At 37.0% G+C, this 25971-nt stretch overlaps 1 protein-coding gene across 4 annotated transcripts in view; it reads right to left on the bottom strand.

The window, feature by feature from the left end:
• Positions 1–488: 488 nt before the first annotated feature.
• NAB1 (NGFI-A binding protein 1) overlaps positions 489–25971 on the bottom strand; it is a 70186-nt gene continuing 44703 nt past the window's right edge. For 2 of the 4 annotated variants that reach the window (XM_056794128.1, XM_007494529.3), the window contains exons 5-8: positions 16167–16283; positions 8768–8930; positions 6164–6286; positions 489–2891 (exon numbers count right to left, since the gene is read on the bottom strand). In XM_056794128.1, coding sequence (XP_056650106.1) covers positions 2803–2891; positions 6164–6286; positions 8768–8930; positions 16167–16283 — 492 coding nt within the window. In that variant the 3' untranslated portion in view covers positions 489–2802. The remainder of the gene's footprint in view (positions 2892–6163; positions 6287–8767; positions 8931–16166; positions 16284–25971) is intronic. The other 2 variants (XM_007494530.3, XM_056794129.1) reach the window with 2 other exon arrangements.

Raw genomic sequence — 25971 nt, 5'->3', positions numbered from 1 at the left:
CCAAAATCAGTCTAGCAGCAATAATACTCAACAGACTTTATGGAGTACCCATTGTCAGCAAAGGCCTATAACTAGGAAATATAAAGTCGACTGAATTTCTTTTTTTAAGGAATTACTTTGTAGATATCAGAAACTACGGCTTGAAATATAATAGATGTTAAACAGATAATGAGGAGATGGAAAGGCCATTTGGTGAAGTGTTCTGTTTGTCTTAAAAATTAGAAATATATGAAATGCTAAAACTTTTTTTTTTTAAACTATCGTTGGAAGCAAATGTGCTTCTCCTGGCCATCTTCATTCTTTTCCTCAATGGACAGGCTCAATAAATTACAGAGCTACAAACTTCACATGGTAAAGCTTCATATATTGGGGTACTAACCCTCTTGAGTTATGATACCAAAATAACCAATGGAATTTGATTAGAGAAAATATCCTATAACAAACATAGTGAACTTGCTAGGACAACTGAATCATATGTACAGTTCAAATAAAAATATATATTATATGCTTTAATGTATAGCAAATTTAATACATTAGTGTTTACAAAATAAAAATTATATTTTACTGAAATTGTTCTTGCGAGGTGTTCCTCTCATGATTTACTTAAAAGATCAGCAAACGATGCTAACCAATCATACAGATCTACATATTCAAAGATGAAGTCGTTTGGTCCATGCACATTTTTTGGTCACAGACATTGTGACAAATATTAGAGGGAAGATAAATGCATCTTTTAAAAAAAATCTGTTGCTTACTGTCTATAAACTTGAATATTAATAATCCGATTTTTTTTATCGCACAAAATCTCTCAAAACATATTAGAATACGTGAAACGTTTCATGAAACTACTCAGATACTAACCAGTGCTATGGCTAATATTAAAAACTGAAGAAACATTCTATTTAAATCCTACTTGTACTATTTCCACATACAGTGAACAAAGACAACCACATCTTCAACCTCAAAATAGCAACAAAGTTGAAGCATACATAAAAAGCTTGGCCAATGGTCAAAACACTACATACAGTACAATGAACCATTTAGAGAGGAAAAACCGCCTTTTAATAATAGAAAAGTTGTTGACTGGTGTTTCCACTATAAAGCTGTTCCACAAATCAAAAGTGATAAAACAATTATACACATTTACAGTGATCAGGGACTACAGTGCAGACATCTCGTTTAACATCGGGTTGACAGAGCTTAGTTGGACGCACATTGTTACGTGTCTACAATGCAGAACCAAACTAGAGACAGAAATGGTGTGTTCCATGGCACAGGCCATATTCTTATCTGAGGGTTAGCTCCTCTGTGATAAGTATGGACATCTGTCAGCTATCCACGTCCTTGTTACCTCCTCTCAAACCAACAGGGAAGGGAAGCTTTGATAAAAAGCTCTGATAAAAGCCCCATTGGAATTTTGTCCTGGGGGAAGGATTCAAATGTGAGATTCTTATTCTTGAGTAGACAGATGGGCAGATAAACATTCTTAGCATGTAACTATGCCCACCATACATACATATGTGTGTCTATGTATGCATGTGTGTGTCTGGTCCCCATATTAAACAGTGGAAATTAAAAAGAGAAATTCATTCAATCGATGATTACTTTTAGGGAAAACTGCATCTGCAGGGATGAAAGGCGTACCAAAAACTAAACTTGCAAAATAAATAACGAATACAGGTATCGACTAAAAGCACACAAAGTAAAAAGCATGTCTGCACAGTGTCTCCAGTGATTGGTAAAAACAGAGTATCATTTGGGCAGGAGGGCACCTCCTAGTTGGCATCTAGTCTCTCACGTCCGCCTATGCAGGAGGAGAAAGATTTCAAGATACAGAGGAAAGTTGTTTCAGTCGTGGTCTATGGATCTGGCCATCATCCGTTACGCCTTTATCACCGTCAGGATGAGCTCCTTTGGGGATCTGCATTAGTGCTCTGAAATATCCATACTGAAACTCGGCCATTTGCACATCCAGCTACTTGTCTCAAGTTTTCTGTCCAAGGAAGATATTCCGATCTTTTTTTTTTAATGCTTTAATGCCATATGCTATGCAAAGGCCAATGCTGTAGGTCATGTCCATATGGCAGCCACCATATTGATGTTTCTGGCTTTTCCCTAGTACTTGATTAATATTTAAATGTACACTGATGAAACCAATAAAATGACATTACATTAATAAATGTCATATATATACACATATATATCTCCTCTAAAACAAGATCAGCCACTCAAAACGTCCTTTGTTAAAATAGTAAGTATTTGTTTTCTATTTTCCCAAATAAAGTAAACTTGCTGTTTACCAGTCACTTTAATTAGCTTTCTTTCCTATAATCTCATAGATTTCTAAATTCTGATGTATAACAATCATATTTATGCTAGATACATTTAAAGTAGACATTGAAATTTCAAGTAAAATAAACTGTATCCACATCTACTGGACTGAACACGTGTCTCAACACCTAGATTTTACTTTTATAAGTTATACAAATACATTTTACATTCTTAAATAATGGACGCCTACAATATTAATTTGTAAGCTTCCCCACATAATGAAACAACTTATACAGGAATGTGTATTTACCGATATTACTGTTCTAGATAGTGATGTTGTTCCTATCCCTTCTCCCCCCACCCCCACCCCCACTCAGTTTCCACAGACAAATGTACCAGTCCGTAAGCTTTGGCTATGAAATCTGTTTGACTTGAATGAGGCAACATTGGTTATTAAGGCTTGTTTTTGTGTTGTAGCTTTATCCTCAGACCCGGCGCCATTTTTTCCAGAGTACAGTGGGAGAATCATGGCTATCTCGTATCTTCAGGTTCTGTTTTTATGACCTTCCTTTCTAAGTTAAAAGCCGAGTGAGGGAAATCCTTTAAAATCCCAAGGCTTTCTGCATCAAAATGGAAACAAAGAAAAATGTAATCAGAAAAGAGATCATTTCACCCGGGTGCAAATATCAATATGGAACTAGGTCTTGATCAATGACACATGTAAAACCCAATGGAATGGTGCACTGGCTGTGGGAGGGGGTGAAAGGAGGGGAGGCAAAGAACATGAATCATGTAACCATGGAAATATTTTAATTAATCAATAAAAATTTTTTAAAAAAGATTATTAAACCGTGCTTCATATAGTATAATTTCTATACACAAATTTTAGTTAAGAATACAAACACTTATCTTTGGATTGTAATGAAAAATAGAAGAACATTTCCAAATTCAAGGATCATGGAAGGAGGGCTGCAAGGTCAAGCCTAACACTCTGATTCTTCAGATGTGGAAACTGAGGACTAGAAAGATGAAGTGATTCTGCCCAAGGGCATCCAGGTACAAAGGAGCAGAAGTGAAACTTCACAGCAAGTCTTCTACTCTCCAATTCTGCCTCCCTCTTCCCCCTGTGGCAGCTGGTGGCCAAGGGGAGAGTGCCAGGTCTGAAGTGGGGGAGACTCAGATGCTGCACAGCTGTGTGACCCTGGGCAAGTCCCTCAGTGCTGTCTGCCTGTTTCCTCATCTAGGAAACAAGCTGGAGACGGACACAGCAAACCACTCCGGAATCTTGGCCAAGAGTTGGACACAACTGAACAGCAATCTTCCATTACACAGCACTGACTCTCCTATTTTATGCCTGCTCTCTCATGGGAGCATCGCCGCTCCCCTGCAGGGATAAGGAGCCTCACTTTACAGATGAAGAACCTGATGTTTGGAAAGGTAAGAAATTTGCCCACGGCCACAAAAGGTGCTAAATGGGAGAGGTGGCATTTGGACTTAGCTCAACTTGACTCTAACTTTGATGTTCCATCTAATCCATCATGCTGTCTCCTTAGGCCTTAAGCCATCAGTCCTTTCATTTATCTAACAGGACATTTAAAAAAAAAGGGGTCATAAGACTGAATGGAAATATAGAATAATTATATTTTATATATAAATGTATATATAAAATAATAATAAATATATATAAAATATAAAATGGAAATATAAAAATTACAAATTATAAAAAGTTTCTGGTCCGAAATGGGAACCATTCTGGGAACGGTTGAAAAGAATGAGAGAGGAATACCTTTGCACAACAAAATATGGGAATATTGAAGAGATTTTCCTGATGAGGAAACTAGAACAAAAGCTGAAGGCCTCTCCTTCCTTTACTAATTAAAAAATACATCCAAGGCCTGGAGTGGGGAGGTCCTAAGTTCAAATCTGGCCTCAAACACTTCCTAGCTATGCCCTTGCCTAAGCAAGTCACTTAACCCCATTGCCTAGCCTTTAACATTCTTCTGTCTTGGAACCAATACACAGAATTGATTCCAAGACAGAAGATAAGGTTTAAAAAAACAAAGGAAATCCAACAATGAAGCATTCCAGGGAATATTATATGTATTATACGTTTCACATTTTACACAATCATAAAGCAAAATCTTTAATTCAGTATTTAATACTACTTGTTTTTGCCAACCAAGTATCCTAGAAATCCTAGCAGAAACTAGTAGCTTCCCTAAAATCATAGAACTCATTTTATAGTTTTCTAGAAAACACACAGGGCCCCCAACTGGTCAGTACTTCCTTTGCTTTGTTTTTTATCAATGCCCTAGACTGATTATGCAATAAATACTAAGTTTGTATCCATATGGATGCAAGAAATATCACAAAAACATGTGTTCCTCTTTTGAAAGCTTTTCATAGAATAGGAATTAGGGCAAAATGTTAAAAACAATCCTTTAAAAAAAGTAATATGCTTTTAAATGTGGTAAAATTCATGAGGGTAACCAGGACAGTTTTAATCTCCCTAACTTCCTAATAGTATTCCCAGATTCCCATTAAGTGACCTGTGCCCCAGCCCCCCCCCAAAAAAAAAGTAAAAAAAAAGATGACCAGAAATCACAGCACCCAGAGTTAATTAGGGTTTTATGTCTTAACAATCTGCTTATAGTAACACATACTGAAAACGAATGACTAATCTCTCTTAATATCAACCACCAACAGCGCACCATGCAGGTATACTCTACTTTAAGGAACACGAAAGGCAGAGATGAATTTTTATTATCTGAAGCCTATTTCCCTACCCTCGCATTATAAATAATTGCCATGTTATGGCTTTTCAGGACCTCAGTTTCCTCATCTGTAATATTAGAGGATTGGAGTAGGTCAGTTAAATTCAATTTTCAATTTATCTAGATATTTTCTTTTTTAATGGATCTTCAATAAGCAGTAGTCTCAATGGCTATTTTAATGATGTGTTTCTCTTCACTAAAGAATTGATAAACTTTAATATATAAACACTTGGGTGTACTAGCATTAACCAGCAGTTGCTAATTAAATTAATTTAAGTACTCTGAATATCAGCTTTTCATTTATCTGTTTGGGAAACTTAAATATGTCTATACTGAGTTTTCGTCATTAATTTGAATTTCTCTACTCTGGAGTGATTTAGAGCATTTTTTCATGTGATTATATATGGTCTTGATTCTCAAATTGCCTATTTCCTACTCCTTGACTATTTATCAATTGGAGAATGACTTAGATTTTTATCATTTTGACACAGTTTTCTGTATATTTGATAAATAAGGCCTTTATCAGAGATACAATTTTCTTAACACAGAGACACCTCTGTGTCATCAATTCTACATCCCTACAAATGCCTCTTAAAAAAAAAGAATGAAATCAACTGTTAGTTGATCTGTGCATCTAACCATTATCAGAGCAGCTGCACCAACACATAAAAATTATAAATGTCATGTCCAAAACCCTGTCTCTGTTATGCATACGCCCTTGGATTGGAAGGGCCAATATGCAATGATATATTTCATTATATTTGATAAGACTTCCAGAAAAAAATGGCAAAAAAAAATCAAGTGTTATTTAGAGGCACCATGTTGATTGTGATATTTTTTAAATTAAAACCTTTACCTTCCATCTTAAAATCAGTACTATGTATTGGTTCTAAGGCAGAAGGAATGGTACGGGTTAGGTAATGGGAGTTAAGTGATTTGCCCAGGGTGTCACACAGCTAGAAAGTGTCTGAGGCCAGATTTGAACCTAAGACCACCCATCTCTAGGCCTGGCTCTCAATTCACTGAGCCACTGGGCTGGCCCCTTATGATTTTTTTTTTTTTAAAGGAAGAACTTAGAGAGAAGTGAAGTTCTTTCTCATTATATACTGCATTCTTACCTGATGACTGAGACTTGGCCTCATTACTGGAATAAAGTCTGCTCAGCTCCCCATCCATCACAAAATGTGGAGGCTGTCTGTTTTGTAAACTGGACATTCGAAGATTCAAGGGTCTTTCTCCTACTGAAAAATAAAATAAATTACATTAAAAATTGCATTAGGCAAACACCAGGATTCTTTACATTCAAAATGTTTTAAGAAAGACAAGAAATGTTTAGAGCTACAGCAATCTGTTTCTTTATGAACAAAAATAGCACTAGAAACTTTGACAGCAGTAGAGAAAAAAATTATTTTTTAAAAAGAAAGAAGTCAAGTTCATGGATCAAAGATAACTTAAGAGCTAGAAGGAAATTTAGAGATCACTGTTCCAAAACTACTACCAACACCAACACCCTGTAAAACAGGACCCCAGGAATTAAACAACATGCTCTTCTCTACAGGGAGTAGACCCAAGATTCAATCTAAAGACTCTTTTCACTTAATCAAACTGCCTCCTCTGCATGAATTTAATACATTTTTAAAAAATACCAATCTGCTCTATGTGTTCCAAACTGTTAGATTTTTAACAAAGTTCACAACAAATCAGATAAAAATTGTGATTCCTAATTTTTATTTCCATTTATAAAAAGAAAAAACAAGGTTTCCTGCTTAAGGCATTTCCTTGCTCCACCTCTTCTTCGAAAGGTGTCCTAATTTTGTTATAGAGAGAGACCACAAGAATGTGCAGAAGAGAATAAAAGGCCAGGGATATGGTTAAAAAATGGTACATTCCAAATTATATACTCCCATATATCAAAACACATTTGCAATTCATAATTCCTAATACTACATTTTTTTCTTTTCTGTTTTTTTTTCTTCCAGAGGTGCCAAGACTATCCATGAAAACTGAAGCTTTTTTTCTAGCTTCTGAATAGATGCTTTACATCAGCAATGAAAGTTCTTTCCCACACTATTCCTTAATCTCATATAAAAGGGATTCTTTTCATTTGGCTACACATGACCTCCACATGCTGCTATACTTTCTTCTGGGATTCTTTCTATGGAAGATGATGTTGGAAGTTAAGTGTGATTGGTTTACATCTATTGAACTTATTTTACAAGTAAATCTCTAGGTCTAAAATGAGCAGTTGTCAAGAAAAATAATTTTTATTGCAGTCACTGAAAGTGTTCAGGACTGTCTTCATACTAATTTCTAAATTTACAATTCTTCATAAACCTGCCTTCATGACATATTTGTTCACATTAAGCCCATGACAGAAAAGATAAGCACAATGAGATTTCAATGAAAACCATTTTTAATATACAAGAAATAGAAAGGAATTTCTTTCCCTCCACCTCTAATGCTCAAACTCTCTTCCTAAAATAGGTAGTATTTTGTTTTGTAGTATAGAAATGCAGTTAAGAAAACATGGTCTTAGACAAGAAGCAGCTCCTTATAGGACTAAAATAACAATCAAAGTAGATGATAGTCTAGCAATGATAAAACATACAAAGATATGATGTTGGCTCTGCATCTTTGGGGAAAAGGTCAGGAAAAGGTAGTACCAAAACATAAATACAGTCATGGGACACTTCTCTCTTGAACCCTTCTCTCCCAATTCCCCTACCTTCAAGATCTCATACTTTAGTTTCTTTTTGAGAGAAGAGAAGAGAAGAGAAGAGAAGAGAAGAGAAGAGAAGAGAAGAGAAGAGAAGAGAAGAGAAGAGAAGAGAAGAGAAGAGAAGAGAAGAGAAGAGAAGAGAAGAGAAGAGAAGAGAAGAGAAGAGAAGAGAAGAGAAGAGAAGAGAAGAGAAGAGAAGAGAAAAGAAAAAAGATTTCCAAGTCCTATTCTGATACCTGTGGTAGTATGTACAGTCTCTAGATTTTTAAAGGCCAACTTGGCCACAGGGTGATAATTTATTTTAGATGCAACCACTCCTGGTAACCATTTATGAAGTCTAAATGGAGGGTAGCCATACAGATGAAATCATGAATCTTTAAAATATGAAATAGTTTATATCATATTTTCAGAGGACTAGTCATTTCATGAGTGTCACTGAATACAACCTAATTTGTCCTTTCCATTTGTATCCATTCTATTGGAAAAGTCATAAGGCTTTGGAGACAGCCTCCATATTTCATTAGAAACTAAACACCAACACCTGACAAGTTTCACTGCTGGTTTAAAAGACAAAAAGTCTTAAGAAATACCATCTTTTGGTCCTTCTTTGAATAATAGATATTGGCTTTGGACAACAATCTTTGGGGGGAAACAAGCCATCTTATTTATTTTTACTCCATTAATGAAGTCTCCCTTTTCCACCCACACATTTTACAAGATCTGTCAATCACATGTGTCAGATACAGTTGGAAAATATCAAAAGAAACAAAGAAAAATTTCATATCTATAGATGAGTGACTCCTAAAAACCTAAATGCCAAGCTTTATCAAGCATCTTTTTCTTTGCCTTTATAAAAATGGAAAACTTGTGAAAAATAATTTTAAGTGAAACCTCTAAGACACCATTTGGAAAATAAGACAAACATAACCTAATAATACCCTTGTCTGCTTATCTTCAAAATAATGATTCCTGGCTGTAATATCATTCAGGGAAACACCTCTACCTTGTCCATCGGAATTATCTGCTATTAAGCCATTTGGACTGTGCTCTTCTGAGCTCTGCCGGTAAAGCCCTGCAGACAATCGCCTTTCCGCGTGTTGTAGTCTCTCATAACCAGCTTGGGTGCAAAGGAACTCCATCTGTTTTGCCATCACCTTTTCAGGCTGCTAATAAAGCAAAAATAAAATCAGTGACTAAAACTGTCTAGTTCAGACTCTTGAAAGGTTTGAAGGTGCCAATTTAAGACTCCAAAGCAAATATATTTTGCATTCATTAAAATAAGTTCACACTTTCATATATCATACACACGCTCCATAAATATGCATGCATGCCTATAATACCATGCCACAACACCAAATGGATTTCTGGCAATCAAGCTATCTTCTAAGATCTATAAAAAGGATTCCTCTTTCGACTGAAAAGCAAAAGGTCTTGGGGACTGCGTACGAACTACTTAGTCCCCTTTAAAGATTCTTTTCCTAAGAAATCTAAATGAAACAGCAGCATCTGTTAGGAGTTGCTTCCAACACACAGGGCGATATCCTGGCATCTTTATTTTGGGATACTACACGGATTCTGAAAATAGAGGAGGACATTATGGCTACAGAGAGAAAAGGTGTAAAACTTCCTGGGAAAAATAAGCCCAATTTACCTCTCACAGAAATGAAACAATCTAGAATGATACCGAACAACTTCCACATTGTAGAAGGAGGTTAGCTTTCTTTATGAAGCAGGACAGGACCGAAGTATTTCCCCCAAATCCAAAATAATACATTTTGCTCTAAAGAGCATTTTGTGATTCACAAAGTGCTTGACATCCATCTCTCCCTGGATCCTCATGACAAGCCCATTAAAGTAGGTGACAGGATTTCTGCAGGTGAGTGCTTAGCACACTGCCTGGCACACAGGCACTCAATCAATGTTTATTGAATTAAATTGTTCAGAGAGGTTCAATTATTTGCCCAAAGTCAAACAGTTTGACCCAAACACAGAACCTCTGATTGCAAATCTAGGGCACTTTCTACCAAACATCCTGGTTCCTTTATCAAGATAAGATGTGTTGTGGTTGTTAGTGCAGTTGCTGTTTGTCCTTCGTTTTCGAAAAGGATCCATGACATTGTGCAGTGATATCTGGAATGGGATTTCAATGAGGCAGAGTCGCACAAAATTGTCAGGCTCACTTTCTCTTCCAGTGGCAAAGACAACAGTCAAGATGACTGGTGATGGGTTAGGAGGGAGGCAGCGGATGTCCATGGTTTCTTCAATGTCTGACCAAGCTCTAAACATCCCAGAGTGCTTGCTTCAACACTTTCATGGCCATTGGAACAAATTATTCTCATCCCCTCGCATGCATGGGGTAGACATTCCCTCCCTCATCAATGGGTCTGAAGGCTGTCAGTATTCTGGCTTATTAGCCCATCTGCCATGACAGTTGTACAAGGGGATGGCTGCTACCCAATGCCACAGCTTCTGGGTGCTCCAGGTTAGAGCTGAAGGACAGGGAGACACCAAAAATGGATAAGCAGCCCCAAAAAGGGCTCAGCAAACCCTCGCACCCAAGGTGCTGGTCTTCCCTAAACACCCTATATACCACCTAGGAACATATACCTATTTTTTCCCCAAAACTTCTTCTTCAGGTCTTCTTCCTGTACCATCAGAAATAAAAACAGGCTAAAGCTCCCTGAATCATGTTCTAGGGGCTTATCTTTGATGCTTTGCTGAGGAGGAAAGAGCTCAAATAAACCCAATAGGAATTTACCTAAGATATTGAAATTAAATGAAACAATGGCATATGGGATATAATGTTTGTAAACGATGTGCTGAATCATCAAAGTAAAAGTTTTGGTTTTCAATATACAAAATACACAGTGGAGAGTCTTGCAGAGTTCTGTGGTTTTTCCCTGCACACTACTGAATACCTTTATACAAGGCACTAAGAAAACTATAGAAATGAAAAGTAATAACTTCCCTTCATGCCTGATTTAATTTCTAATTGTGAAAGGCCACAAAGTATAAAAATATAAAAGCAACAACTAACTCAAAAGGAAAACATACACTCCAAATACGTGGAGGTAGTATAACATGATAGGTAGAAAGCTGGCCCTTGAGTCAAGAAGACCTTGGTCTAAATTCTACCTCTGATACACAGTAGGTGCCAATTAAAAATTCTAAGTCTGGCTTCTGAGTAAGAAAATCAATTTATTGATTAGGCTAGCAATAACCAATAAATTAATTGATCAGTGAGCTCTCTTGGTGATCAAAGACCCAGGAATTCTGCTGCTTGGATCATTAAGTATAATTTTGAAAACTTCAATATTCAAAAATAATCTCCTAATTGGTGAATAGGCAATGAGGAAGTCATCCAGCTTTTTTATTCCCTCCCTGATTCCTTGGAAAATCAGCTGGGTATTTTCCTATATTGATAACCAAGACGTTCACTTTCGTGACTCAGCACATCACTTACAAACATCATGTCCCATATAAGATTATTTCATTTAACTTCCTATGTCCTATGATTCCCATGTTCAGAAGAAATCAAATTTGCCCTGGCTATGAGTGACTTTGTTCAATACATTTCAATGTGAAATTCAAGGCTCTGTCCTGGGACTCCATGATACACCTGACCTAAGCAGGTTTTTATCTGCCAGACAAGAAAGAATCCATAATCGCCCCTTTCATTACCCTACAATGGAAAAGACTCTAGGGTGGGGCATTCCTTGAATTTGCTAGAACAAAAGAATGAGTCAGGAGGTCTGAGGAACAAATAGGAGCCTGCATTCAAAACTCAGAGATACAAATAATTCAGTATATTAGAACTAAATCTTCTCAAGTGGCTGTGTGTCCCTGGGCAAGTCAATTACTTCTCAATGCTCCAGACAACTTTCTAAGACTGTAAATTGTTATGAAAAAAATCTTCCTGCATTAGTAGAGGGAATTTCCACCTCTGGGAGTTCCCTTTAACCAATGTAGTTCCAGTTCTGAGCCCTTCTATCCCTATCTTATTCATATATTCCTATTTTCCCATAACTTCCAATTAGAATCAGACTCTCAAAACTGGAAGGGACCTCAGAGACCGTCTAATTCAACTCCTACCTGAAAAAAAAAGAATCCTCTTTATAATCTAAAAATAGTCATGATAATACTATTTGTTTGGAAGTTTCTAGAAAGAGGGAAATGGACCTTATGTGTCAGTCCATTCTATTGGTCTATAGGGCTTCTAATTATTGGGAAGTTTCTCTCTAAATCAAGCTTCTTTTCTGTGCCTTACATACACACATACCCTCTGAGGCCAAGCTGAGTAAATCACCTGACACCCTTCTACATCTTGTTATTGTTCAGTCATTTTTCAATTGTGTCTGTCTCTTTGTGACCCCATTCTGGCTGTTCTTGTTGAAGAGACTGGAAAGGTTTGCCATTTCTTTCTCTGGCTCATTTTCCAGCTGAAGAAACAGAGGCAAATAAGGTAAAGTGACTTGCACAAGGTCATACATTCAGCAAGTGACTGAGGCCATATTTGAACCCAGGAAGATGAGTCTTTCTGACTCCATGGCTGGAGCATGATGATCCACTGCATCTTCTAGCTGCCTCTCATCTCAGACAGACCTTCGATTACTTCAAGATGCAAATTTTGTTTCCCTCAAACTTTTCTCTGCTTCAAGCTACAGATCCCCAAATCCTTCCATTGATCTTCATTTGATACATCAACTAGATATTATAGTAGATATGAATGCCATACTTAACGTCTGAAAGATAGGAGTTCAAATCCGGTCCTCTACACTTAGCTTGTTATGCAAAACCCAGGTAAGTCCCTTAAATCTCTAGCAGCCCTAATTTCCTCATGGGTTAAATAAATAATCATAGTACTCCTTTACATAAGATCAAATACGATAATATCTATAAAGTACTATGTAAACCTTAAAGTTTATCTAAATGCTATCTAGATAATATTTTAAGGTCATTCACCATCCCGACAGCCCTTCTCCTTTCTAGCTTATCAACATCTTTCCTAAAATACAACACCCATAACTGAATACGCTATTTCAGATGTGGTCTGACCAAGGCAGAATAGGACAGAACTGTTACCTCCTGTAAAAAGGAATTCTTTAATTTCTTTAATTTAACAGAGGACCTAGAGGTCCTCTTTCCATAGAGATGTGTAGGAATTAACCAGTCCACAGTGACAGGAAGTAGGAACCCAGAATCCTCCTATGGGGCCTGCGTCAGTTGCAGGCTGTCAGTTGCTCACAGTTGGTGAGTCAGTTGCTGACAGTTAAGGCTGGCAGTTGTGGGAAAGTTGGCTGCAGGGCATAAGTTGGTATTTGGGGGTTGATTGCTGGTAGTGTGGGTTGGCATTTAGTTGCTGGAATATAAAGGCAGGCCTGAACTTACTGAGGGGGCTTTTGGCTTTAGCCTTTAAAGGACTTTTTGACTCTGGGATCTCTAGAAAGCAGGAGGTCTGTCTCCCAGGCAAGGATCTGCTGTCAGTTGGCTATTGACAGTTTGGGCTGCTATAGAAAACTGATTGAATGAGTGAGTGAGTGGTGGCTATCAATTATTTTAGGGATTTAGGTAGTTAGTGAATCATTTATATATAGTGTAGGTTAGATAGGCCTGGTGTTTGCCAAGCAAGAAGCAGCTGTCCTCAGAAGACAGTGGTAGTTATTAGGCATTTTAGGTAGTATTGGGAATTTTAGGTTTATTTTATAGAGTATGAGATTAGTAATCTCTCTTCTTTTCTATCTTTCCCTCCTTTACTATATTCTTTTACTATCTCTATTTTAATGAAACTAAATTGTTAATTGTTAAAAGCGGCTAGAAGTTTTCTTTTCTCTGGTTTAAAGGGATAATATTATTTTACAACTCTACTATATTCTCATTAACACTTAAATTATTAAAAGCTGCTCTCTTATTTTGACAAAACCCCTATTTTAACCCTTACACTCCCTAATACTGAACACTACAGCTCCCCAAATTCAGCCTAAGGCCACATCAGCTCTTTCGCTCAACATTTCACACCACTAACAGTTTCCTAAAACTCCCAGATTTTTTTTCATACAGCTGACTTATAAATCATTTTCTTTAAAATCCAAAAACAGAATATAGCAACACTAAATATGTCCCTTCACCATTTAAATGGAGGAAAAAGAACAAAGAAAAATTAAAAGGACCTATATATACACGCATATTTAAAATAGTTCTTTTTGTGCAGGCAAAGAATTAGACATTGAAGGGATGCATATCTGTTGGGGAACAGCCGAACGAGTTAGGGCATATGACTGTGATGTAAAACTATTGTGCTGTAAGAAATAAAGAACAGCATGGTTTCAGAAAAATATATAGGACATCTTACATGAATTGACATAATGTGAAATAAGCAGAACCAGAAGAACATTGTATACAGTCATATCAATATTGTAATGATGATCAACTGTGAAAGATTTAGCTGCTCTGATAAGTACAAAAAACAAGAGAATTCCAAAGGACTAATGATGAAAAAATGTTCTCCACCTCCAGAGAAAGAACTGATGCATGCAAACTGTAGTATAATTTTTCACTTTCTCTAGTTTTCTTACTTCTTTGCAATATGGCTAATATGGAAATGTTTTGCATGATTCCATGTGTATAATTAATATCAGATTGCTTGCCTTCCCAGTGGGTTGGGAAATGGTGGGAGGGAGGGAGAGAATTAGGACCTTGAAAAAATGTTAAAAATAAGTAAAAAGCTTGTTCTGAAAAATAAAAAATTAATTGTCCACAACAATAAAAAAACATTTCAATGGGTGATGTTTATCATTGTCATAATGATAAAAAACATTGATTTCTAAACCCAACTTTGAAAATCATGTGAAATGTCAGTTCCACTAGAAATAGTTAAGTAACTTAAGGACAAGCAAATAGATGAAGTAAATAATGACTAAAATTTCCACACCTTTTGACCCAGAGATATTCCTGCTAAGCATTGCTCCAAAATATTCCAAGTAGCACTTTTCTATGGCAGAATGCACTAGAAACAAAAGTAAGTGCTCAAAGACTTGGGTCTGGCAAAACAAATCATGGTATACAAACATAATGAAATATTACTGAGCCACAAGAAATGATTAATATGAGAATTCCAATAAATATGGAAGATTTCTAGAAAATGTGGAAGAGTAAAAGAAAATAGACCCAAGAAATCAATATATACATTACTGTCAACAATGTCAACAGAAAGAACAATAAAACAAAATTGAATAAAATCTATTTAAAATGACCAAGGTTGGCCGCAGAGAATTTACAAAATATACCTCCTTCCTTTCACTGGAGAGGCAGAGTACTATGCATGTGGAATGCTGCCTGTGTTGTCAGATGTGGTCAGTGTCTAGGTTTTAATGAACTTTTTCTTTTTTATATATTTTTTGCAAAGAAAGGTTCTGGGCAGGGAAAGGGGAGAAAATTATATTTGTAAATAAATGTGATATCAGAACAAAAAGTATTAAACAAATATCAAAATAATAAAAATGCAAAAAGAATCTGTGATTTTGCCTTGGTGGACTTCTATTTGTGGAAACTCCATTCACCAACACAAATTGCAATCTATGGCAATGGGGCAGTGTATTTCAGTGGAAAGAGCTTGAATTTCAAGTCAGATGTTCTGGGTTCAAATTCTACCTCTGGCACTTAGCACTGACTTTTGGCAAATTCTCTGGTCCCCTGTAAAATGAAAAGGTTACACTAGATTACCTCTAAGATCTCTTCCAGTTCCAAATCCATAATTTTATAATCCTAAGAAATGGTCTGAGGTAGAAGCAGTTAAATAACTTGCCTAGATCAAGGCAAGTTGTGACCTAGTTGAATCTTACTTTAAGTAGTAAGATTCAGAGTTGGGATTTGAACCCAGGTCTTCTTAACTCCAAGTCCAAAACTCCATTTACTGTGCCACACAGAACATATATGTATGTATGTCATAGTACTTGCTCATCAATGATCATCAGTTTAAAATTTTAAAGTATGGTTATAGTATTTCCTGTATGATTTACAATATTTTAAACAATACTACTATTGTTGGGGCTTTTAAAAAGTTTAATGCATGCAGTCATTGCAAGGAAGTGAAAGTTCTGTCTTTATGCAACTAACAGTAGCTTGACCCTTTGGGGTCTTCAGTCTTGAATCTTCAAAATGAACAAGAATGTTTAAATAGGATGAGATTAGATTCAGTTCATAAATTTAACCAAACTAAAAAGGATGAGATTGCTATCTTGTTTATACAGCTGTGAGTAGGATACACTTTGGAGGCAACCAGAATTTATTTCAGTCATCAAAACTTTACAACCAAAACGAACTGACACAGTTGTTTATTTTTTACTCATCACCATTTTGGGGGAATAAAAAAATTCTACAGCTACCAAACTGGTGGTTTCCATTACCTGTGAATTAAGTGCTGCAAACTCTTCACCTTTAGCTTTGGCCAGTGCTAACTGGACTTTTACAGCATCCTGCTGGAAAAGAGTCTGCACAGTATCTTGGAAATCTGGGAAACCATCCTATTAACCAAAAAACAAAGAAAAGTAAGATAGTAGCAGGCTTTCTCTTTTCCCTGAAAATATCTACAGGCTGGTCACAGAAATTCATACATTAACTTTTAGTTTTTGATTTTGCTTTTTTAATCTTTGTTCACGGATTGCACTATGTATAGGACACGGAGAACTTAAGCGGATTTCTTAAGGCTTTAAAGTTGCAGAGTAAGCTTGAAAGAAACAAAACAGAATAAGATAATGACAGAGTTGAAGTATCAGTAAAGTATTTTAAGCTCATTTAGTGTCCAGGTTTCATCACAGGCATTATCTATCTAATGGACAGACATTAGCTGCTGTTAACACGGTGACTCCTTGGAGAGACCCTGTTAAGTGAAACACCATGATCCAGGATAATTCTAAAGCATTAATGAACTCATTTGCCTTCACTTTCTTGGTGTCACAGAGGAATCTGGCTATAATGTCTGAGGTTAGAGCAATGTGAAGAGGATCATCCCCATCATTTCGACTGTCACTAACTGAGAACAAGAAAAGAAAGAAACTATACATTTCTGTACCTCATATAAGGCTATATCAAGGGTGAGGGTTTCTTGAAATTTCTATTGAATGAAGAGATATAATTGTTATTACCAAATAATTAAAGATAAAGAGCTGACCATGGAACCAGAAGTCCTGGGTTCAAGTCCTAGATCTGAGATATACTAGCTACGTGATGCTGGGGAAGTCACTTGCCCTCTCAGAGATGTAAACAGTGTTATAAACCTATGAATTTCAAAGAAAGTACCAATCTGCAATGGCAGAGGGAGTTTCCTTTACAAATAAAAATCACAGGTCCTGTCTTATCCCTGTTAGAACTTTCAGAGACCAGAATTTGGTAAAGTATGCATATATCCGAACAATTTGGTGAAGATAGAGGACCAGCTTAGAGACAGGAAGACTTACCTTCCTGGGTTCAAATCTAGGCTCAGACACTATGTGATTCTACGCAAATCACTTAACCCTATTTGCCTCAATTTCCCCGTCTGGAAAATGAGCTGGAGAAGTAAATAGCAAACCACTCCAGGATCTTTGCCAAAAAAAAACTCCAAATAGGGTCACAAAAAGTCAGGCACAACTGAAAGGGCTGCCCGTATTGGGTACAGGATCAAAAATAAATGACTAAAAACATGACCAAGAATCAGTTAAAAATAACTTTACTTGTATTTGTCTAAGATACTTGGGTCATTTTACAATATATCACATAAATAGGGGTGTTCTAGATGGTGTTAAAAATGAAAAACAACTGTTTCCAGCATGGGCAGGATTGTTGGAGCTTTAAAAAATCCCAAAGGAAGAAGTTACTTGAGATAATCATAGTAAATAAATAGCAGAGAGGCATTGTGGTATAGTAGAATGGAGGCTAAATTGGGAGGAGTGAGAAGCATTGGGTCCAAATCCCACCTCTATCCCTTACTAACCTTGGCTAACTCAGTTAAATTCAATCTTGAGGTTCATTTTCTACAAAGCAAAGGGGTTGGACTAGATGACCTCTATGGTTCCTTCTAGATGAAAAAGAAGTTCCTGAGTGACCCAGTGATCACTAAGAATTCTAGGAAAAAGGAAGCAATACACAAAATTTCTCCAAAATATTGGCACTCAAAAGATGGACATCCCAGAAGGACTAAGAATTAGATGTGTCAATGACAAGACTGTAAATGAAAAGAACACCAGATTTAGTCACAAAGATTCAAGTCCAACCCCATGATGATACACTAAATGTGTAGAAGATCTAATCCCTCTATTTGGGTTTGCAGAACCATAAAAGCCAGGGATACCAGCCTTCTTGCTGTTCCTCAGACACCATGCTATCTCTGTGCCTTTTCACCAACTGTTTTCCGTGATGGAAATCAATCCCTCACCTCTACATTCCTGGATTCCCTGATTTTTTTTTTCACAGTTCAGTTCAAATTCCACCTTCTGCAGGAGGCTTTCCTAGCATCCTTGCATCCCTAACTTCAGTGCCCTTTGAGATAAACCCACCCTCCCCACCTCACAGGAATATCATGAGGAATGAATAAAACTTATTATTAAAAGTGTTTGGAAAAGTAAAAAATGCTATTCAGATGAAATGTGATATTATCATTATCATTACTGCCCTCTAGAACCCTGCCTTTAACAAATTTTCCTTATCTTCTACCTTTTTCCATCTTCTGACCTTCCTGGTGACCTGGCACCCCTCAGAAGACACTGTATCCTTAGCCATTCTTTCTTTTATTTTTTTAACATATTGATAAAATTTTTAAAAAATGTTTTCTGACATTTTTGATCCATATTGTCTCCTTCCCTCCCTCCCTTCCACCCTCCCCAAGACAGCATATAAAATGATATTCCATGTATTATCATACAATACAGATTTCCATGTTCATCATATTGTGAAAGAAGACATATAGTTCAACACTAGAGAAAAATTCAAATAGGAAATAAAGTGAAGAATAAAGGAAAAGTTTGATCTATAGTTGGACCTTGTCAGTTCCTTCTATGGGAGTGGACAGCTTTTGTCGTCATGCTTAGCCTTTCTTTCAAGTACTAGAAAGATTTTTCCTCAAGCCTGCTAACACACTGGTATAGGGAACAATGGCAGATTTCCTTGATCACCATTTTCACTTCCAAACCTTCCTCTCCTTCCATCACTCAACAGCCTTTCCTCCTTTGACATTCACTCCATCTAGCCATCCATCCATCCATCTATCTATCTATCTATCTATCTATCTATCTATCTATCTATCTATCTATCTATCATGATATTTGTAATACATTAACATATTATATAATTATTACATATTATGTATACATTATATATAATGTAGATTAATCACATAATATAACATAATATGATATATAAATGATAGATATTGATTCCCCTATTCAGCAGTTCCCAGTGACAGTTTTCTACCAATCCCTATATTATTACATCTCCTCGAGGAGTTTAATGCCCTCTTTTTCTCCCCCCCAACCCTTGCCTTTCTTTACTGAAGGACGTCAACAACCAAACTTGATGCTACATCAAATATCCTGACCTCTCAGTTCCTCAATCTACTCAACTCCCATAGCTCATACTTTCAATCTCTCTCAGTCCTATGTAGGCATGGTCATTCCCTTCTCTCATCATTGATGAATTTTACATTTTCCTAATCAATAATTCTGAAATTTATTTCTAACATCCCACCATTCCATTTCTCCCGATGCTAACCTCCTCCAGACCTGCTCTTCATCAGCACCATAATTTCCAATGGCTCCACACCTTGGGAGAATCCAGGTGATTACCCCTGAAAGAATCTCACTTTCTTTCCTTTTATATATTGACCCAAAAGCTAAACTGTTAGAACTGTAAACTGTTTTCTACTCTTGAATCTTTTGTCCCCTCGTCCAAGGGTTGCTCCTGCCACACCAAACCCAAATTCTGGATGACCTCGACCATCTGCCTCTTCTTTTTCTCCTAGTCATGCTAGTGAACCATGCCAGATGGGTTCCACTGCATATATATTATCTAATCCCAATGGCCTCCCTCCTCCACTATGGCAATTCTTTTGCTCCTCTATTTTTTAATTGTTGTTCTAAACCTCTTCTTCCCTCAAGCTTCCCACGCCATCTAATCCCTATTCCAACTTATCAGAAAATTTCACTTCACAGTTTACTGAGAAAAATGAGGCCATTTGCCATGAGCTCCTTCTCCCCTATTCTACATCTCAAAGCCTCTTGATGTCATCTCTTATTCTCTCTCCCTTTATTCTTTTCATAAAGAGGCAGTTCTCTTTTCTACTTTTGCCCTTTTGTCACATCTTCCTTTCCCTCTGGTAGTTTCCCCCTTCACAATTTCCTCCTGTCTTCACTCTCTCCCTTTCTACTGGTTTCTCTCCTGTTCCCTATAAACATGCCCAGACTTCCCTGGTCTTAAAAACTTCCCTTTGACCCCATTATCAAACTTTTGCTTTACATTTGTCCTCCCTTTCATAGCCAAACTCTTAGAAAATGTTGTCTCCACTTTCCGTCTCCATTTCTTCTTCATCCTTTACAATCTGGCTTCCAGTCCTTATTGCTTAACCGAAACTACTTGTTCCCAAATTACCCACGATTCCTTTTTAGTAACAAATCCAGTGTCTTTTGCTTAGTTCTCATCTTTCTTGACCTCTCTGAAGCATCTGATATTGGTGACTCCCTTCTCTTCATGGATACCCACTCCTAGTTCCCCTCCTACCTCAGTCCCTTTAACTAGATCACCCTCCATATCACACCTCCTAACTATGGGTGTACCCCAGTGCTTGGGGGTCTCTTCTCTGCTATCTCTATACCCTTTCACTTGATGCTCTCTTCAGTTCCCATAGATTCCATTATCAATGCTATATAAAAGATTCCAATATCTCTATCCAGACTTACTGTGTTGTTTTTTTAAAACCCTTATCTTCACAATCCTGAAAGACTTATGACAGGATGCTATCCACCTCTACAGAAAGACCTATGGGAGTCATCTTTCACATCCATGTATTTATGGTTTTATTTGGGGGATTAGGTTATGTATGAGTGTGATCTTACAACGACCAATATGGAAGTCTGTTTTTCATGGCAATAAAAATAAAATTTAAAAAATAAATAAACCCTTATCTTCTGCCTTAGTATCAATTCTAAGATAGAAAACTGGCAAGGCAATTGGGCCTAAATGACTCACCAAGGGTTACAAAGCTAGGAAGTATCTAAGGCCGGATCTAAACCCAGGTCATCTGGACTCCAAACCTACTGATCTATCCACTGTGCTCCCTAGCTTCTCCCAGCCTTACGGTCTTTTATGACCTTGGCTCTCACATTTCCAACCTCCCATGGACATTTCCACCTGGCTGTCCAATAGGTATCTTCAAATTCAGCATTTCTAAAATAGAACTCAAAATCTGTTCCCCAAACTCTTCTTAAGTTCCCTATTTCTTTTAAAAATTGTATCATATTTCCAATAATTCTGGTTTATAATAATGGAGTTACTCTTGACTCCTGTGAAAATAGGATTAACTCACCCCTCACCTATTTTTAATTAATCAACAAAAACTGAAAACACCCTTACTTAACAATAAGTGGGGGAGGTCCGCAAACCACTTGTTAAAAGTGCGTGTCAACTCCAGAAGTGACTTACCACTCCCTGGACAATGCTAAGCAAATTTAAAGACTGCAATTGGCTCTCATAAAATGGAGGAAGGGACATGGAAAAAGGACTATAAAAGTCCTAAACTTCCTGTCCAAGAGATCTTCGGCCTGAATCTTGGGCTTGGAGGATCTTGGACTGGGACTGCAGCTTGGAGCTACAACTTGGGACTTCAACCTGGGACTCTGACTCTTGGACTGCTTCTGGTAAAACTGCTCCTGGATCTTCTTCTTTGGAACTTGGGCTTGGGTGAGTGAGAAGCTGACCCTCCTTTCCTGGCTTCTGGAGAGATTAGCTCGGGAGAGGCCTCCCCTTCTTGGAGGAGGCTGCATGGATTGAACCCTTGTTTAATTCACCACTGAGTCCTCTAACTGAGGGGTTAACAAGTCCTTCCTGGGGTCAGAGCAACATTTAGGGTGATAGGCTAGACTTCTTATTCTACCCTCTTTTACATTTCTCTACTTTCACTCTTTCCACTTTTTTGTAAATAAAGCTACTAAAAGTCAATTTGACTTGAGCTATAATATTTTTTCTAATTGGCAACCACAGTATTATCTCAAAATTCTCATATATTATATAAACCCTTAATTTTAATTCCTCACACTTCTTATTTTCTCTTACTCCTATATCTGATCACATCAAGTATTACAGCTTCTACCTTGACAACATTTCTTATGTCTTCTCTCTACTCACATAGATCATTATTCTAATTCAAGCCTTCAAGTGAGATTTGAAATCAGGTTTTTCTGATTCTAGGTCTAATGTTCTATATGCCATACCATACACATCGCATAACTACTGAAGGTAAATGTCAGATGTACTTTGTATATATTTTTATTTGTTTACATATGCATATATTTTGTTTTCCCTGATAGAAATGTAAGCTCCTTGAAGGCAAAGGCTGTTCTGTTTTTATCTTTGTATTTCTAATACCTATGACAGTATCTACTACATAGCAAACGAGGAAGTATCTGAAATTAATAAATATTCTTTATTTAATCTTCTTAGAAGACAGGACCACTTCAAAGGGGAATGGGGATGCTACTACAGCATCCACATGTGAAATGTTTCAGGAAACAGTTTACGAATAGTATATTGCCTCACACTAGTGCCTCAAAAAAAAGAGAGGAAAAAAACCTACACAGAAAATGATATACATATAGTAATGGGAATGTTTGCCAAGACCACCAGGAGACATATTTCTATCATGTGTTTTTTCTAGCTTTCTATATTATTCAAGACTTCATTGGTAGCAGAACTATGTGGGTTGGGCAGCTGTCACTTTGAAATGTAAAACGTTTAAAATATCCCAAACTATGTGGCTATAAAATGGGAAGATGGAGATGCCACAAGAATCTAGACTCTTTTTCCAGTTTGCATCTCCAATGTTGAACATTTATTTATCAGTTGTTGTTTCATGCTTCTCTCTCCACAACCCTTTCCACTCGGCCCCAATCATCATCTATATCAAGCTGCAGGCAATTTGTTTTGGTGCCATATTTCTGGCTCCTGCAATTAATCACTCTTCTCCCTTGCTAGCAAAACTGTAGGCCTGAGCCCTGGGAAAATAAAAGCCATAAGATGGGATGCCTGTTCATGACCTAATTACTCTTCTCCCACCAGTTTCCAACTCCATTTCTCCTCCTGTCTTTTCCCAAAACACTAGCAGAAAACCCACGTTACTTCTAGGCTGCTGCTCAGTTGCCTCGAAAATGGCTTCTTAGAGCAGATGTTCTCAGTCCCACATGTGCTCTATCCTTTTTTCTACTCACACTTTCTATATGAATGGCAGATTGTAGTGCTTCTGTTTTTCTGATCCAGAGGGGGGGAAAAATCCACATCAAATTATACTGGCTTTCTTTTTCAACCAGCTTAGTAACAGCGTAGGTGGATGTATTGCACCCTCTTCCCTCCCCCCACACACAACTGGAACTGTTTGCAGATGTTTCCTCTTGAGTCTTTCTTCTTCTGGCCCCAATTTCCCCAGGGGGTGCCCCCCCACTCCCTGCACCCACTGAAGTTCTTTTAAAACTTCTTTGTCTTTGAATCTCTGGCACTCTGGTCTCTATGAACTAATATTACTTCTTTCTATTGAGTTATCTGATTGCTTTCCATTACCAGCTTACATGGAAGGAAGGATGTTCGTTAGCACCTCCTGCCTCTCTCATTCTACTCGAGGAATTTATGGGAAAGGAGAAAACTTAAAATCTGAACATGAACAAAACAGCTATTTTTTCCAATCCTGGAATTAGTAGTCATATTCTCATTCACTGAGGTATATCTTTCTCTAGTCTATGAAACAACCCCTGGAGCTCATAGCAAGGCTTTCCATGGAACTAGGTGTCTGTCGAGTGAAAAGACCAGATGTCATTTGTTTCTACCTACTACTTTTAAAAAGAAAACAAGAAAACAAGCAAGCAAAAAAAGAAAAAACCCAACGGGAGTCCCGCATGCTTTTCTCTCAATTTTTCTTCTCCTTTAACTTATTTTCTGGATTTGTTTCACATATATTTTCTTCCCAGACTGCCTACTTACATTCTAGACAAACAAAGGGGTACAATAGATATTTGAATTTCAAAAGGTAACTTGCTAAACTTAGCGACATTTTATAATTTATTTTCACTTTGTGCTCATAAATGGAAGGGCCCCAGTTAGCTAGGAGGTGAGCTTCCCTAGATAATAAACCAACCCTGTTGAATGGAACTTGTCAAATTTCTATATGTATGTTGTTGTTTTTTAAAATCTTTACCTTCTGTCTTAGAATTAATACAGTGTATTTGTTCCAAGGCAAAAGAGCCATAAGGGGTAGACAATGGGGATAAAGTGACTTGCCCTCAGGCTCTGAGTCTCCAATGAAAATGGACAAGAATATAATTCCTGAAACTGGTATCATTTCCAGTACTTTAGTCTAGGTTTTCAGTGTCAACCAAATATACCAGAGGTGGTGCCTGGGTTAGTTATTCTCCCAGACAGGACAAAGCAGTCATGCCTTACTAAAGCATAGGGTTGGATCAACAGCTGAAGTCAGAAAAATGGCTCATCTGATTTGAGACTTTACTCAAAAGTCTATATAATACATTTTAAGGAAAGGAAAGGAAGAGTATGTACTGGGGTACTCCCCACCCCCAGTCTGCTGGCTATGTATTTTTATGTCAACTTCCCCTAACTCTTGGCCTTGATTAGAGACATAAGTTTAAAGCTTTTTGGTGAATTTTAATAACTACCATGCCCTGCACAATGGATTTGAATACAACTAAATTAGGTTATAATCATTATGTTTTTATACTAGGCTCAACATGTAAATACATGTAAAAACAACAGCTAACCAGTAGCAATGAAAAAACATGCCGAGTTACACAGGGGAAAGGTTAAACTAAGCCATGAGTACATTTATAGAGAAAAGTAGATCCAATACTTTCAAACTCAAAACTACCATAGCTCAATAGGTACTTTTATTTCACCCTCAAGAATCAGGAAAATATATCATCCATTTGCCAAGAAATATTACTACCAAGCATGCCTTAATCATTTAAAATACTTCTCCCTCTCTACATTTGTTATTTCCATTCTACACTGACATTCTATTTTGCCACTTTATTCATGCAATTTTCAATTCATGTTATTTGCAAAAATACTGAAGATGAATAAATTCTGTAACTTATCAATGTCAGCTACCAAGTATATTCAGAAATGAACATTTCAAATTTACTCTCAATAAGAAAAAACATGTTTATCAACAAACTTCGAAACCAAGAATTCTTAACTTTTTTGTGTCATGGACTCCCCCTTTGGCAGTCTGGCAAAGTCTTTGGACACCTCATCAGAATAATTTGTTTAAATTCATAATTGAAAGAAATGTTCAACTTCAATTAGAGGCTAGTGAAACTAGCCAATACCAGTTTGGAGACACCATGAAATCTAAACATGGACTCGATATCTATCTGTCTGTCTATATATTTCTCTGTTTGTTGATCTGTCTGTCTCTGTCCTTCTGTCTATCTAGGGCTCTTATAGTCTTAATCCCTTCTAAGTAGAGAAGAAAATGCTACTATTAAAAGCCACATCAACATCAATTCCTAGGTTAATGAGCTGGTTTAATAGCTCCAATTTTCCAAGACAATTATATAGTTCATAAAAGGAAACAAAAATAGATACTTTGGGGAAACAGTGTGTCAAAATATCAGTTATGAGTTGTGTAAAAAAAAGTTACTCGATACTTCCATCCAAATACATTCCCAAATTCTTTACCTATAAGACTTTGAAGGATATAAACTTTGAATTACTTTTATTACATTGGGGCAAGAAAATGGACTGCAACACGACAGTTTATGTGATTCACAAATTTTCAGTGTCAAGACTGAGCATTAAAGCCATATCAATAATGAAATAATAAAATGGATCTTAAGTAGAATCAGAAAGCAATTTGAATGGTAATGGCTGCACCAAAGGAAATGTCAATGACGAGTAAGGTTGGAACTGTTTCCCTGTTGGCTGACATGCATTTTTGACCACGTGAGACTCCCTGTCTTCTTC

The sequence above is a fragment of the Monodelphis domestica genome, chromosome 4 (genome assembly GCF_027887165.1).
Source record: "Monodelphis domestica isolate mMonDom1 chromosome 4, mMonDom1.pri, whole genome shotgun sequence".
Taxonomy (NCBI): Eukaryota; Metazoa; Chordata; class Mammalia; order Didelphimorphia; family Didelphidae; genus Monodelphis; species Monodelphis domestica.
This window is presented reverse-complemented; position numbering and strand designations above follow the sequence as displayed.